Below are 16849 nucleotides of genomic sequence, written 5' to 3' on the forward strand. Positions count from 1 at the left end.
TAGGGGACAGGAAAAACACTGGAGGTAGCAGGAAGGGGAGGGTTATTTAACCTCGTGTTTCCTGTCCCCGAACCTCCAATATGGCTGTGGTGGAAGGTGACTAGAGAAACAATTAAAAACCCAGAATATGAAAAAAAAAAAAGACATTCTTCTCATTAAATCCCATAGTACCTTGTATTTAGTGTACGTCATTTCCCTCACAGTGTAGACCTGTAGAAGCGCTTGTGTGCACGAAACAGCTGTCGTCTAGTGTGTCTCCACTTTTCTGCCTACATGCTGTTGTATTTTACCGAATAAAGGATCATTATGGGATGGTGAGTGCCTGAAGTCACTTTATTTCCTGGACTTGGTGATTTTCTGCATTCTTCTGGTGCGGCACCCGAAATCCCTGAACCAGTGCTTAGTCAAAGAAATTATTCCTGGAGTTTGATCAGCTGTGCCGTCCATTCTGATGTGTTTACCGGTGTACACGCTGGTTTCCAAGGTAAGCATCGGGTATCTAGGAGCCGCGTGACTCCTGGATACCAGTTTACCTTGGAAACCAGCGTGTACGCCGGTTTCCAAAGGTAAACAGCAGGTATCCAGGAGCCGCGACTCCTGGATACCCGACGTTTACATTAGCAACTAGAGTCGCTGATCTCTCGCTGTCACACACAGTAGGTTTTCTGTCCTTAATGGGCGGATATCCCCCTCTCTCAGGTGGTGCTGTCATGGAAGGGGAAAATCTGCTTTTTCTTCTTTACTCAACAGTAGTGATGAGCGGGCATGCTCGGGTGTTATCCAAGTATATCGGGCGTGCTCGAATAATATATTCTAGTGCCTACGACTGCATGTTTTGCAGCTGTTAGGCAATCCCCGCATGTGTTGTTGCTGTCAAATCATGCAGTCATGGGAACTCAAACGTATTCGAGCATTGCGGAGATACTCGGATTACACCCGAGCATGCTCGGATAGCACGATATCCAAGCAGGCTCGCATCACTAACCACCACTTGAAAATTTCTGCTAATTGGATTTCAGTTAACAGGGGCCAGACTGTACACTGGGCCTTCTCCTCCCTCACGGTTATTCCCAACACCCCTCAACACACACACACACACACTACCACTCCCATCTTTGAATAACAGGTCATTGATTTTTCAATAACCACCTCCTGTTTGAAACATCCTTTTCAAACGGTGGGGAGAAGACAGGAAAAAGACTGTGCACAGTCTGGCCCTTGTGCACTGAAACATGTTTAGCAGAATATTTTAATTGGTGATTTATTGAAAAACCACAAATTGGACATCTTCACCAAAGGTATCAATGTAATCAGAATTACAGCAATGTCTTTACATTACAAACTCTTGCTGCCAGGTTCAACTTTACAAGTGCCAATCAACTATACAACAAGTTTTTCAATGCTCATTTACCTACATGTATAAAACTAATAATGGGGACAGAAAGATTGCAAATATGATCATTCTGTATCATTCAATATTATGTTATCGATAACACATCTGTTTACATGAGGCAATGTATTGTCTATTTTTTTATTTGCTGGTATAAACTATCCAATTGACATTTGGATATGGGTTGTCCAGTCTAAAATGATAAGTCTGCAGTCTGTTTGACTGCAGACTTTTGAATAGCCCAAGCACTGTGAGCTGTGATGATTCACAGATTTCTGTGTCGGATGTAGCGGTGATGTATGTGGTATGTGTACTCCGGGCAAAAACACTCTAGTGGTCACATCCTCGCTCCATACAAATAGAGAAGCCGTGGCCTCACTCAACAGTTGTATGGATTTAGGCTGTGCCCTCTAGTCGGGTCTGACCAGGTTTATGCATAACATATGCATCACTGCCATTCCCAGCTCAAAAACCAGCAAATCCTCAAAGCGCACAGTGCTTGGGGTATTCAAAAGTCTGCAGTCACACAGTGACTGCAGACATACCATTTTAGACCTGACAAACCCTTTAACAAAAAGCTTGTTTGTCAATTATCTGTTTTCTAAAGGCAGCCTTAAAGATTTTTATTTATTGCAAATAACCTGAAAGCATTATCACAATTTACATCATACAATAGAACAAATCTGGATACCCCAACAAATGAAGGCCACAAATAGGCATCATTAAATAATTTTAATATATAAATATATTAGATGTTACAGTTAATTACAGTGCATTTTAGTTAAATATTCTAGGCAGAGAGTAAGAATATGGACATCAACTCTTATAACAGTAAAAAAAATAATTAACAAGGTGCTTGCTAAGAGGAGAAATTACCAAAAAGCAGCCGTCACATTCTTTGCTCAATATCTGGATTAGGCTATGTTCACACCATGTTTAGAGGGTCTGTTATGTAAACTGGAACGTATAGGTCTCCGGTGTTTAACATACATAAGAGAAAAAAAAAGTAAAAACTTAACAGTCTAATAATTATTTACAATGGGTCGCTATGCAGACAAACACCACCAAATGACATCCACCTAATGTATCAGTCCTAGCCTAAACATGAGGATAACATAGCTTAATACAGCAAGAGGATAATTGCTGGGAACAAGAGATGAAGACTAAAATAAATAACTAAAATGATAATTAGAAGACATTTAATTCACACTGCAACTGTAGGTCAAATACCACACTATAATCATAAGTGAACACTAAAGAAAAAGCCTAAACTACTATTGTCTAAATGTCTAGTAGAACTTGGGATTTAGGAGACCCTTTTGTGATACATAACCACAAAACTATGGTAGTTTTTAAAAAGATTGGATTGCGGCAGATGGTAGTCCGTGCTATATGTATATTGTAATTCTTTTCTTAAGGGCTTGTCACACTAAGCGATAATGCTAGCAATATCGCTGTAACGTCACTGGTTTTTGTGACGCAGCAGCGATATTGCTAGCGATATCGCTATGTCTGATACTTACCTCCGACCAACTCCACCGCTGGTTATCGCTGAACGAGCGAGATCGTCCTGTTCCGTTTCTCGACGTCAGCTTCCTGTGGCGTGGACGTCAGGATCGCCTCATCTGACAGATAAGTAGCGACCCCCAACCCCTGCTATGTCGCTGGCGAGATCTGACTGTGTGGCAGCTCACTAGCGACCACTCAGCGATGCTGGTCGGGATCGCTGGTGCATCGCTAAGTGTGACAGTACCTTTCCTGTATCTAGCGTCCAAAACACCCTTTATCTAATCCAATCATCCTTTGTTCCGACTTTCCAGGTTTCCTTTTTCATCATAGATAAGAACAGACACCATGAATACTTCAAATGAGAATAGAAATTTTCTTTAAAGTTTTACTTTTCTACATGCCAAAAGAGTTTTTTTTTTTTTAATATTTAAAGGAAAAAAAATTGAGTGCAGATTTTACATACTTAGTGTGAATGCAGCCCTATAGATCAATAATAAGTGCTTGAAGATGTTCAGAGCCTAGTAACTATTCCAAAAATCTAACATTTGAACCTAAATTCACTGTGCACAAGATTTCTTTGTCACGCTATGCATCCAAAATTGATAAAAATAAAACACTATTATATTAGAACAAGCTAAATGGAGAAATGATTCAGCGTTATTACCAATTATAAGATATTTGATATTATTATAGACTTGTCAAAATTTTTTATGAAATCTCAAATTACAAGTTAAATTACTATATATTATGGGAAGTTTCACCTTTAAAAAAAAAAAAAAACTGTATTCAATTAATGCAAACATCAAATCAGGGAAACAGATGGGGATGAAACTAGCTAAAGAATAATCCAAAGGTCTCAGAAGGTTTCTTTAAAAAAGAAAAATATTACACATTATCAAATATTGGTTGAATGGTATAAATTAGGGCTGTGGAGTCGGGAGTCCACAGCCCTGGTATAAATCCCCGCAAAAATCTAAAATCAAATATCAATGGGGTGAGATGCAATAAGCTAGTAAGCGACCAAGTCCACTCATACAGTAAAGTAACCCAATAACATCATGCAATCAAAATTTAGGATTGGACAATTTCTTTGGCTTGTTAAGTATGAAGAGTCACCTGACCAGCTCAAAGTCTCATAAAAAAAAACAAAAAAACACATGAACATGTGCCCTCTGTACAAAATGGTGTTGAAAAGGAACTGAAACTGTACATTAGTAAACCTTAGCGTACTTTGTCAAATATACAAAAAAAAAAAAAAAGACATGGACGAGCTTAAAATAAAAAAATTTAAAAAAATAAAAAACAAAAACCTGTAGCATACTCGCCCTGCCAGCACACGCCACTCTGGGGGCCTGAACCGCTTCAGATATCAGAGCACCACTGCAGCCTGTGATTGGCTGCAGCTTTTGCTTCAAGGGAAGCCTGTGCTAGATCCACATGACACTGGAAAGGAGTATGCCACTTTTAAGTACATCCAAGCCTGAAAAAAAAAATCTGTATCAGACAACCCCTTAAAGACATTTGAGTAAGGGAGTGTTCACATAAGGTGTATTTTATGACCTATTAATTTTTCATTTAGTGAAACTAAATATATATTTAATACAATGTCTGTCCATAAACTGTTCCTGATATATGTGACTACAGCCTAAATAGCCTAAACACACACACACACACAAAAAGAGAGGTAATTTCTCATTTTTGAGACATTAGCTTGGTTGCCACGTCATACACGACTGCTATGGTATATGGTGGACATGCCTAAATATCATCATCAGGTATCTGCTCACTGCTGTACAAAAGTTCACATTATGGTCTTCAGATTTTCTAGCTCACAATCACTAGGAAATACTGTGTACAAGGCACTAAGGTTTTAATATTATGTATATGAGAAATGCTCATCTTTATAATAAAACACAAATATATTCACTTCTGAAAAAAAAAAACCCTCATCAATCTAAAAAACTAAATAGTAAACAAATACATTGACTTTATTTCCTTCTCAGTAATCCCTCTTCCAGTTTAAAGGCCACAATCTCTTGGCTTAATTTAGGGAGCTCTGCCTTTTCTGTGGAACATTTCATTCTCCAGGTACATGGATGTAAAATTTAATGGTATGTATAACTGGTCACTGCAGACACTTGGTTAAAAAAGGGTCATCAAAGTTAAGGCAAAAAGACATGCTGTAAGCACAATGGCAATTATAATTCCTATATTATGGGACAGAACCCTCAGGTGCCGTTGGTTAGGCACAAGAGACAAATTATGGAACAGTGGAACCCATGGAATCTTCTTACAAGGCCAGGCAGCCATTCTACCTAGAATTTAGCTACTGGCCAAAATGCTGGATTAATTTTACATTGGCTTCCCAGTATGAAAATCGCTTTTTCAGAAAAAGCAGCCATTACTATCAAATATAACCTTGTTTTGTCAGATGAACATTTGGATTTCACCGATTAGGCCTGTTTCACACTTCAGTTTTTTCTGTCAGTCTAAATCCGCCAAAATAGCGGAAAACGGATCCGCAGGCGGACTGACAGAAACGGGGGACAGCGGATCGGCCGATGGTAAAAAGAGAGAGCTAGAGAGAGAGAATTTTCTTCCAGCAGCCAGAAAAGATTCAGGGTTAAAAAGGGAAAATGCGGATCCGTGAAGCAAAAAAACGCTACAGGCTCCGTTCGGTTAACTCGGCGGACGCCAAAATTGTCGCAGATCCTCACAAACACGGGCGCAACGGACGATCATCAGTCAAAATCTGCCCACAATGCAAGTCAATGGGGAAAAAAACGGATCCGCAAAGGGAAATGGTGGATCTGGGTTTTTTTGCCAAACGACGGATTTTGACTGATGGTGACAACGGAAGTGTGAAACAGGCCTAAGTCTTCATTACTGATGGTATTTAATGCATCTTGAACCTGGTGGCTTGAGTAACAAGTGAACATGCTGAGCTTATGCGATTTCACTTCGTATATCAATCTTGTAAACTGTACAGACTATTCAGAGGGCATCGCACCTCAAAAGGACAGAAACTGAGCCACTTTATGGTTTATTCAGGCATAGCAGCGTGTTGAAACATGTGACTAATCCTCATTTAGGTGGTATTCTGGGGGGGTCAGGTGCTGCACCTGGTGATCAATGGGGTTTCTGCATCTCAGATGCTCAATTTCCACCCTTTAAACTAATAGTACTTCCTTCATTGAATTATATCTCATCTAATCTAACTAACCCAAGCTGAAGGCAACTGGTCGCTGGTAGAGTCCTGCAAGTGTCAATATAACAGACTGTAGGCTCGGGCCTAACACAACTAAAACTTTCTATTGAAGTTTTTGCATGTCCTTATTGTCTGAAAAGTACATAAACATAAAAACTGCCCTCAAGGTCGGTGTAATCAACTCAAAGTATAAAATTATTTGTCTTTTCATTAACTCTGATGCTAATAGTTGAAAGGAACTGCTTTTATTTTCAGCCCTCTGAAGAAATTAAAACTATATACATGTGCAAGTGCTAGGATATGCTGGTGTAGTAATCTGTTTCTTTAAGCCATTTTTTATTCTTTCAAGTCAAAATACGATTTATCTTCTGTCCCCTTCTCAACATTTATATATTCTAAGAGTTTAAATGTTTTCCATTTCTTACATTTTCATGATGCATCTTTTGAACTAGCTGAAATAGGTCAAAATGATCATCTGAATTGGCTGCCTGCACACGGGGCAAGGCTTGTTCCTCCTCTTGAGCTTTTTCGCACATGTAAAACATGCCATGAGATGCCCTGTCCTACCATGGACAATACATCCATTCTTTGGCCTAGTCTGGCAAATTACACAAGGTTCAACACTCGAAAGTGGAAGACTTTGTTCAGAATTTTCCTCCTGTTCACCTTCCCTGTACTCCTCCTGACTACAAGATGCAGTGCTGCCAGATGTGGAAGGCTGAGAAAAGTCCTCAGTTTCCTGAGATTCAGAGCTATGGATTCCCTCGTCCTCTTTTTTTGTGACGACTGATTCTTGCGCCTCAGTCACTTTTGTTTTTTTGCCATCTGGAACATCAATGCCTTCATCTTCTAAGGAATCCTCCATTGTTTTTCTTTTAACGGGACAATTCTTCTGCTCAGTTTGGTCTGGAAGCCAGTCTTTACGAAGAGACCAACACCTTTTACAATATCTTGGAATCGGAGGATTCATCTCATCACACTGTGAACATTTCCAGTAATCCTGTAATGATTTTTAGAAAAACATTATTACAACGTTCCTACAAAATTACAAATGAATAGAAAAACAAATTGATATATTATCAAAATTTTTAGCCACTTAATATATTGCAGTCATATTATATAGCACTGTGTACTTACAATTGCTCATTTTGCCCTTCTAACACAGCCAATTCTTCTCTTGTACATTAGGTCTAGGACATCACGTGATTAAAATCTGACTAATAATTGACTCATTCTAAGCTCTATGTAGAAACAAGAGGCCAATTTTCCCTTTAGGAGTCATAAGTCACTGCAAAAGTCCCTACCAGAGGGAGCGGAGAAGCTGGGTCAGGAGTTGAAGATGGGAATAACTGCAGGGACAAGAGAATACCTGCTTCTATACAGAGCAGGGAAAAGAGAAGAATTACCTGGATAGAACAGCAAAATGAGCAATTGTAAGCATGCAGTACTATATAATAAGATGACTGCAATGTATTAAGAGGATAAAAACTGATGGGAGGAGGAGTGCTTCTTTAAGTGACATATGAGGAAAGCCATACTTACAGCTTCAGAGATTTCAGTATCCTCATCAAAAGAGTCACCCGAATCTTCAGCTTGGTATATAGTCACCTGATAAACCTGGGGCCAGGAAAGAGAACAAATTGGTTTTCCAAAATATGATGGTATACATATAAAGCCCAGCACACGATATTACCATCTGCCTAAGGCAGAAACACACAATTCAGAATATTTCACAACACTAAAGTTATGTCACATAAAACACTGACCAAATGTATAGGCAAAACTGAAAATCAGCATCATTAATGTGAAATGTATTACTGAATTCCTACTGAAATGGGGTAGCAACAGCATCTGAGCCAATGGCATATTACCGGCACAATAATGAAAATTAAAGGGGAAGTAACGCTGGTTTAGAACTGTAACCCCTGCTCCACACTTGGCTATAGCGAAAACTGCAGCCTTTTCCCATTCAATGCACCGCTGGACTCATGCTGCAGTTCATTGGCCAAAATTGCATACGACCATAGGCAAGACTAAAAGAAAAGTGAGGTGAATGTCATGTTACAACAATGCTCCTCGTCATTCATTCTCAGAAGTGATTTGGTGGATCCCAGCTATAACGCATGTAATCAACACATGACTATCAATCAATAACGATTTGTCAAAGCCAAATAATTGTATTTATATAGCACCAACATGTTCAGCAAAACTTTACAATTAAGCAGGAACATGTACAGACAGAATACAAAGCAACAGTTTAACAGTTACAGGAGGCCTGCGGTATCTGCTCATAAGCTTACAATCTATAAGGAAAATAAGGGGGACACAAAAGGTAGAACATGCTTGTCATGTATGATCCAGCCATCATAGTAAATAAGTTTTCATATAAAAGCTGCCTGGTCCAGCCATTAGCCATGACAATTCCTTGCATTTTGTATTAAGGTTGGTGTGAGGTCATGAGAAGAGGTGTATAAATTTGGTGTCCTCATAATAGAGATGATACCGGAAACCATATCTACTGATGGTTTATCCAATAGAAGCGGTGTATAGATGGATAAGGAAGAGGAATAAAACTGGGCCTTGAGGAACCCCAATAGTAACTGGAAGAGTACAGGAGTTATAGCCAGCAAAAGATACAGTGAAAGAGGGATCAGAGAGGCAGTGAGGGAATACTTGTGAGGGAACTTAACTAACATACAGTACATGAATTCAAGTGTCCAGATCCAGATGAATTGCACCCCAGAGTACTGAAGGAGATAGCAGAAGAAATTTTTGAACCACTCTCCAAAATCTTTGAAAAGTCTTGGAGAACAGGAGAAGACCCAGAAGACTGGAGAAGAGCAAATGTTATTCCTATCTTCAAAAAGGGGAAGAAGGTGGACCCAGGGAACTATAGGCTGGGGAGTGTGACTTGTATACCAGGAATGATCTTTGAACAAATTATTAAGCAGCATGTATGCAAGTATCTGGATAAGAATGAAGTGATTAACCATAGTCAGCATGGGTTCGTAACTAATAAGTCTTGTCAGACTAACTTAATTTCCTTTTACGAGGTATGACAGAATCACTGACTGGGTGGATCAGGGAAATGCTGTAGATATAGTATATCTTGACTTCATCAAAACATTTGACAAAGTATCTCACACCATTCTTATTGAAAAAATTACTAAGTATGGAATAGATAAGGCAACTGTTAGGTGGATTCATAACTGGCTTAGTGATCGGACCCAAAGATTGGTCTTAAATGGCTACACATCCAGTTGGAAGAATGTCTCAAGTTGGGTACCACGGAACTTTGTCCTGGGCCCTGTATTGTTCAACATCTTTATCAATGATTTAGATGAAGGAATTGAGGGTAAACTGACTAAAATTTGCTGATGACACAAAGCTAGGAGGGATAGCTAATACTAGAGAAAAGAGAGGATTCAAAAAGATATAATAAACTTGAGCAGTGGGCAGCAAATAACAAAATGATTTTTAACAGGGAAAAATGCAAACTACTACATCTGGGCAATAAAAATGAAAAAAGCATACAGATTGGGAGGAAGAGGGCTAAGCAACAGCACATGAGAAAAAGACGTAGGTTTACTAATAGATCACCGACTGAACACGAGTCAACAGTGTGATGCAGCAGCAAAAAAGTCAAATACAATTCTGGGATGTATTAACAGAAGCATACAGTCTAGATCACGTGAAGTCATTATTGCCGTCCACACCTGTTTAGTCAGACTTCATTTGGTATACTGTGTCCAGTTTTGGGCACATTTTAAAAAAAAAAAGACCAACAAAGCAGAGTGGAAAAGGCTGCCATGAGAGGCTATGAGTTCTCCTTCAATGGAAGTCTTCAAACAGAGGCTGGACAGACATCTGTCTAGGATGATTCAGTGAATCCTGCTTTGAGCAGGGGGTTGGACCAGATGACCCAAGGAGGTCCCTTTCAACTCTACCATTCTATGATTCTATGAGGTAGAAAGAGAGCCAGGAGAGAATGAGGCCGATAGAGCGGAGCATAGTAAGGAGAAGCTGGTGATCTAGTGTCAAATGTGGCAAAGAGATCCAGAAGAAACAGCAGGGAGTAGTGACCACTAGATTTTGCTGTTAGCAAGTCATTAGAGACTTTAGTAAGAGCAGTTTCAGAAGAGTTTAAAGAGCAGAAATAGATTGTAAAGAGTCAAGAAGACAGTAATTGATAGGTAGCAGATTTGACAGCAGTACACCATGCATTCCAGGAGTTTAGAGATAATGGGAAGATTAGAGACAGGTTAAAAGTTAGCTGGCAGTTGAGGGATTTTTTATTTTTTAAAAAGGGGGGTTATAACAGTGAGTTTGAATGAAAAGGGAAAGATACCGGAATGAAGAGGTAAAAATACTGGAGAAAAGAGGTTAAATATTTAAGTTAGGTGGGTAGTAACACAGTTGGCAAGATGGACTGGAGAAGAGAGAGTTGAGTGAATAGGGCACTGATGGCGAACCTTTTAGAGACCGAGTGCCCAAACTGGAATCCAAAACCCACTTATCTCAAAGTACCAACATGGCAATTTAACCTGAATAATGAGGTTGTAGATTAGAAACATGGATTTTTGTGAGTACTCACCGTAAAATCCTTTTCTCCGAGACGCTCATTGGGGGACACAGACTGTGGGTGTGTGCTACTGCCGTCTGGAGGCTGACACTAGGCATACAAAAAACAAGTTAGCTCCTCCTCCACCGCATACACCCTCGCCCCGGTAGCGGGCGGAAACCAGTTTAGTGCAAAAGCAGTAGGAGAACATACAAAAAACAGCCTTAATGCCACAAATCATATGTCTGAAAAAGGATCACCCTGTGTTAAACAAAAATCATATTAAATAATAAACATGAGCCAACCGGCTATCAGGGTGGGTGCTGTGTCCCCCAATGAGCGTCTCGGAGAAAAGGATTTTACGGTGAGTACTCACAAAAATCCATGTTTCTCCTTCGTCTCATTGGGGGGACACAGAGACTGTGGGACGTCCTACAGCAGTCCCTGGGTGGGATAACACTTACCAATCCAAGCCGCATGCTTTCCTGTCTAAAGGTGTGCCACTGCTGCTTGGAGAATTTTCCTGCCCAGGCTCGCATCTGACGAAGCCTGAGTATGCACCCTGTAATGTTTACAAAAAGTGTGCAGGCTGGACCAGGTTGCTGCCTTGCATACCTGTTCTGCCGAAGCCTGGTGCCGAAGCGGCCAAGAGGCGCCCACTGCCCGAGTAGAGTGTGCTCCAATCCCTGCTGGAATTGGCGTGCCTCTAATACGGTAAGCCTCCTGAATGGTTAAGCGAATCCATCTGGCTATGGTTGACCGTGAGGCTGCGAGGCCCCTCCTGCGCCCTTCGGGGATCACAAACAGCGAGTCCGTCTAGCGAAAGGGTGCTGTCCTCGACACGTACCTCCTGAGAGCTCTTACCAGATCCAACGTGTGGAGAGCTTTTTCCACTCTGTGCACTGGCGCTGGACAGAAAGAAGGCAGCACAATGTCTTCATTAATATGGAACAAGGATACTACCTTTGGTAAAAAAGGCGGCGGAGGTCTAAGGACTACCTTGTCCTTAAAAAAGGTCAGGAAAGGGGCTCTACAAGATAACGCTCCCAGTTCTGATACCCGCCTAATGGACGTTATGGCTACCAGGAACACTACCTTCCTGGAGAGATATGCCAATGAAATCTCCTGTAATGGCTCAAACGGGGCCTCCTGCAGGACAGTCAGGACCAGATTAAGGTCCCAGGCCTCTAATGGCGCTCTGAAGGGGGGCACTAAATGAACGACCCCCTGCAGGAACGTTCTGACCTGCAAATTGGTAGCAATCTTTCGCTGAAACAGGACCGACAGGGCCGATATCTGTCTCCTAAGGGAACTTGGCGCCAAACCTGCATCTAGTCCGGACTGAAGGAAAGCCAGGATGTTGGGCACCGAGAAGGACAATGGCGGAACCCCGTGTTCCCGACACCACTGGAAGAAAACCTTCCAAGTGTTATGGTAGATCCTTGCCGAGGCTGGCTTCCGAGCGTTTACCATTGTCGCGACTACTTCGCGCCCAAAACCCACCTGGGTCAGCACCCAAGATTCAATGGCCATGCCGTCAAACGGAGGGCCCCTAAGTTCGGGTGGCAGATTGGTCCCTGGGACAATAAATCCGGTCGTTCCGGTAGCCGCCATGGCACATCTGCGATGAGTTGTACCAGATCCGCGTACCATGCCCGTCGGGGCCAGTCCGGAGCCAGCAGAATTGCCGGAACCCCCTCCGTTTTGATCTTTCTGATGACCCTCGGAAGAAGTGGCAGCGGCGGAAACAAGTATGGGAGCCGAAATTGGTTTCAGGGTAGCACCAAAGCATCCGCTGCGATTGCTCGCGGGTCCTGAGACCGGGCGACGAATACGCCCACCTTGGCGATCTTCCTGGAGGCCATCAGGTCCACGTCTGGTGTTCCCCAGCGCTGGCAAATCTGCTGGAACACCTCGGGGTGCAGTGACCACTCTCCGGCCGCGATGTCCTGGCGGCTTAGGAAATCTGCTGCCCAATTCTCGACGCCTGGAATGTGAACCGCTGAGATCGAGTGGCTCCTCTCGGCCCAGTGGAGCACATGTCCAATCTCGCGCATGGTTGCCTTGCTGCGTGTGCCTCCCTGGTGATTCACGTACGCTACTGCCGTGGCGTTGTCCGACTGAATCCGAATTGGGTATCCCGCTAGCATGTGTTGAAACTGCTGCAAGGCCAACCGCACTGCCCGAATCTCCAACAGATTGATAGGGAGACGAGCTTCCCGAGGCGACCACTGCCCCTGCGCCGTGTGGTGACGGAAGATTGCCCCCCAACCGGAGAGACTCGCATCGGTCGTGATCACCAACCAATGATCCGGAGGAAAGGGCTTCCCCTGCCGAAGCGATAGATCGCGTGTCCACCATTAAAGAGTCCGTCGGACCTGAGCGGGCAACCTGCACGGGTGATCGAGCGAGAACGGGCTCCTGTCCCAAGATGCTAACAGGGCATGCTGCAGGGGACGGAGATGAAACTGAGCAAACGGGATTGCTTCCATCGCTGCCACCATCCTGCCCAGGACCCTCATCCCGAATCGGATAGTATGGGGGCCTGGCTGTTGGAGTCTTCGAGCTCCCTGTCGGAGTGCCCGAGCCTTGTCTTGAGGGAGAATTACCAATCCCTGGGAGGTATCGAATATCATCCCTAGGAATACAATCCTCTGAGCCGGTGTGAGGCATGAATTCTTCCTGTTGACCACCCATCCTAGGCGCGACAGGGTATCCAATGTGATTCTGACATTCTCCTTGCACGCTGGAAGGGACGGACCCTTTACCAGGAGGTCGTCCAAGTATGGTAAAAACCACTATGCCCCGAGAATGTAGAATGGCCATGACGACCGCCATCACCTTCGTGAATACTCTGGGGGCCGTGGCCAAACCGAAAGGCAGGGCCACAAACTGGAAGTGCCGCCCCTCGATCGCAAACCGTAGATATCTCTGATGCGGGGGAAAAATAGGGATGTGTAAATATGCATCCTGAACGTCGATCGAGGCCAGGTATTCTCCCCTCACCATGGAGGATATAACCGACCGGAGGGATTCCATGCGGAAATGCCTGACCCTGACGAACCTGTTCAGGAGCTTTAGGTCCAGAACCGGCCTTACTGCTCCATCCTTCTTGGGTACCGCGAACAGGTTGGAATAAAAACCTTGGGTTCTTTCGTCCTTCGGTACCGGGACAATGACCCCTTTGCGCTGCAGTACCTCGATGGCCCCCCGCAATGCCTCTGCCCGAGACCTTGTTTTGGGAAGCCGGGAAGGAAAAAATCACGTCTGCGGAAGTTTTATAAACTATCTTGTACCCGGAGGATATCAACTCTGTCACCCATGCGTCGCGTGCCACCGCGACCCATATGTGACAGAACCGGCGCAGGCGTCCGCCAATCCTGCTGTCCTCGGGTACCGCACGTCTCGAGTCATTTTGTAGAGGGCCTCTGGGACCTGGTCCCCCTTGCCCTGGGCGGGCATCCCCGCATCCTGCCCAGCGGGTTGGTCCTGTAGGTGACCTGACGCTCCTTGTCCTGATTATAGCGCGCGGGCGTGGAGGCACTGGCTGTTGCCGTCCACCTGGGGGGGCGAAATGCCCGAAAACGCGCCTGAGGTTGACGAAACGGCGTCCTTGTCTTCTGTTGTGGGAGAAAACTGCTTTTTCCCCGTTGCGTCCGAAATAAGTTTGTCCAATTCTTCCCCAAATAGTCGGTTGCCCTGAAAGGGTAGGGAAGTCAGGGATTTTTTAGAAACCGAATCAGCCCGCCATAGCCTTAACCATAAGGCTCTTCTACTGGCGATTGCGTTCGCTGCTGCAAGTGCTGCGCTATTAGCTGCATCCAAGGATGCGTTAGATAGTCACCTGCCATCGCGATCTGACTTGCTATCTCGGCCACCTCTGTTGGCAACTCTCTATCCTGCAGGATCCCATTCAAAGTATCTGACCAGGACATCATGGCTTTGGCTACCCATGTTGCCGCAAAGGAAGGGAAGAGCGCCGATCCCGATGCTTCATACACCGAGCGCGCTAATCCCTCTATGAGCCGATCCGTGGGGTCTTTGATGGCGGAACCACTAGGCACTGACAATAGGGACCTTGAGGCCAGGCGGGATACCGGGGGATCCACCACCGGAGACTCTGCCCATTTTTTACAGAGCTCTGGCGCAAATGGATATCTTGATTCTAGCGTCCGTTGTCCCGAAAACCGTTTGTCTGGCCGTTCCCGGTGCCGCTGCACTATATCCTCGAACTCCGGATGAGTGCTGAACACTCTACGCGGCTTCCGGGCCTTTTTAAAAGACACCTTATGGCCTGCGGTTAGGGTGACATCATCAATACCCAGGGTCTGGTTTACGGCTTCAATGAGACTGTCTACCGTCTCCCGACACCCCGGGGTGTCCAGGTCCAAGGACTCCTCCACGTCCTCTACTGAACCTTGCTCGCTCCCTGAAAAGGGTGACAGGGAGCATGATGCCACACTCGCAGATGCTGAAGCACCGGAGGGGCCTGGCGACACAGTATGGGTTCTCTTCCTATGTACCTGTCTAGAGAGAGTGCGGCCCCTGTAGGCCGGCGGCTCATGTGAGGAGGCAGAACCCTCCCAACCAGGGGAGCCGTCATCTCTACCCCTATCCGGGGCCTGAAGGGTCTCAATTGCCTTAGTTAGTGAAACCATAGACCGCGAGAGTGATACCGCCCATTCAGGGGGTTCCGGACCTCTGGGCTCTGTCGCAGGGGAGGGCTCCTGGGCGCGTTCGTTGTCACAGGTTTCACATAATTTACTGGTCTGCGCTCGTGGGAACCTAACCCCACAGGAAACACATGCGGCATAGAAGGATGTGTGCGCTTTTCCTTTTCCAGACATACTGCTGGAACAGGCTTCTCCCTTTTTTTTTTTATTCTACCTTCTGAGGAGGGTGAATGAGGAGGAGAAGGGGGCAACTGTATGGCCTAGCGTGGCCTCAGGACGGGGTCACACTTACCCGGTCCTGCAGTCCTCTTTCCCGCTCCCTCCGCACTCCCGCTAGCGCTGACGGTGCTCTGCGGCAAGCTTCTTACAGCCTACCCCGGACTACCGGCGGGGCCTCCATCTTATCTGGCGCCCGCCCCGGCCAGGAGGGGGCGCCGCCGGAAGTGACGTCAGACGCAGACTCGCGCTGAAGGCGGGACTTCCGCCCGCGTCCCCAGGCCGGAGCCGCGGGCTAAATTAACGATGCCCCACCGCAGGAGGCGGGGGCACCCTGGCGGCCCCGCTATCCCGGCGATCCTGCCGGCACCCTCATGAAGCGCTCTCCTCCACCACCGCTGGGAAATCTTCCTGCGGCCCACGTGTAGGTATAGGGAGGGAGGAGAGGAGGAGGGAGCAGGGAGAGGAATCCAAGAACCTGCCACGCTAACCTGAAACGTCCCAGGGGCTCTCCCCAGCCATCCATACCTGCCCTCAGCAGGGGCTATGAGGTAATCCATTTTTGGACGGTGCAGGCACCCTGACTCCGTCTGCCCTGTAGGGGCGAGGAGAGGGACCGTCCGCCGCCGTGCAGCACCGCCGTCATGCGTTGGTGGAGCAGTGGGGGCGCACAGACTAGTCTTGTGCCGCTGTGCAAGCCCATGGTTTCGATACCTAGGGGTGGACAGGGCTAAGTCTGGCATAGTGTCCAACGTCGCGGGAGAGGAGATGTGGAGGGACTCTCGCACGTAGTCGCCCGTTGCTGGTTTGGGGAAATCGGATCCTTTCTATAGGATCTGTTGCCCCTGTCTCTTCTTCATAAAATAATAAACACGAAAAATAGATGTCTGGGGAAAAGTCCCAGAGGTGTCCCTCGGTGCGGGAAAGGATACGCGGAGCGATGCTCAACGCGTGCTCGCCCGTTGCTGGTTTGGGGAGATCGGACCCTTTCTATAGGATCCGTCGCCCCTATCTCCTCTTCATAGTGGGAACCGAAAAAACCTAGTCTGGAGAAAACCAGACTGCGTGTGCCTCCAAAGACACTAAGCAAAAAACTGGTTTCCGCCCGCTACCGGGGCGAGGGTGTATGCGGTGGAGGTGGAGCTAACTTGTTTTTTGTATGCCTAGTGTCAGCCTCCAGACGGCAGTAGCACACACCCACAGTCTCTGTGTCCCCCAATGAGACGAAGGAGAAAAACAACTTGTACATTAGCACGCTATACAGTCTATGAGAAAGAGCTTGTAAGCACTGC

At 45.5% G+C, this 16849-nt stretch overlaps 1 protein-coding gene across 4 annotated transcripts in view; it reads right to left on the bottom strand.

The window, feature by feature from the left end:
* Window positions 1-2107: 2107 nt before the first annotated feature.
* MDM2 (MDM2 proto-oncogene) overlaps window positions 2108-16849 on the bottom strand; it is a 49557-nt gene continuing 34815 nt past the window's right edge. For all 4 annotated transcript variants that reach the window (XM_073555501.1, XM_073555504.1, XM_073555503.1 and 1 more), the window contains exons 10-11: window positions 7650-7724; window positions 2108-7107 (exon numbers count right to left, since the gene is read on the bottom strand). In XM_073555501.1, the coding sequence (XP_073411602.1) occupies window positions 6556-7107; window positions 7650-7724 (627 nt within the window). In that variant the 3' untranslated portion in view covers window positions 2108-6555. The remainder of the gene's footprint in view (window positions 7108-7649; window positions 7725-16849) is intronic.

The sequence above is a fragment of the Dendrobates tinctorius genome, unplaced genomic scaffold, assembly GCF_039654945.1.
Source record: "Dendrobates tinctorius isolate UK_male_01 unplaced genomic scaffold, ASM3965494v1 ptg000224l, whole genome shotgun sequence".
Taxonomy (NCBI): Eukaryota; Metazoa; Chordata; class Amphibia; order Anura; family Dendrobatidae; genus Dendrobates; species Dendrobates tinctorius.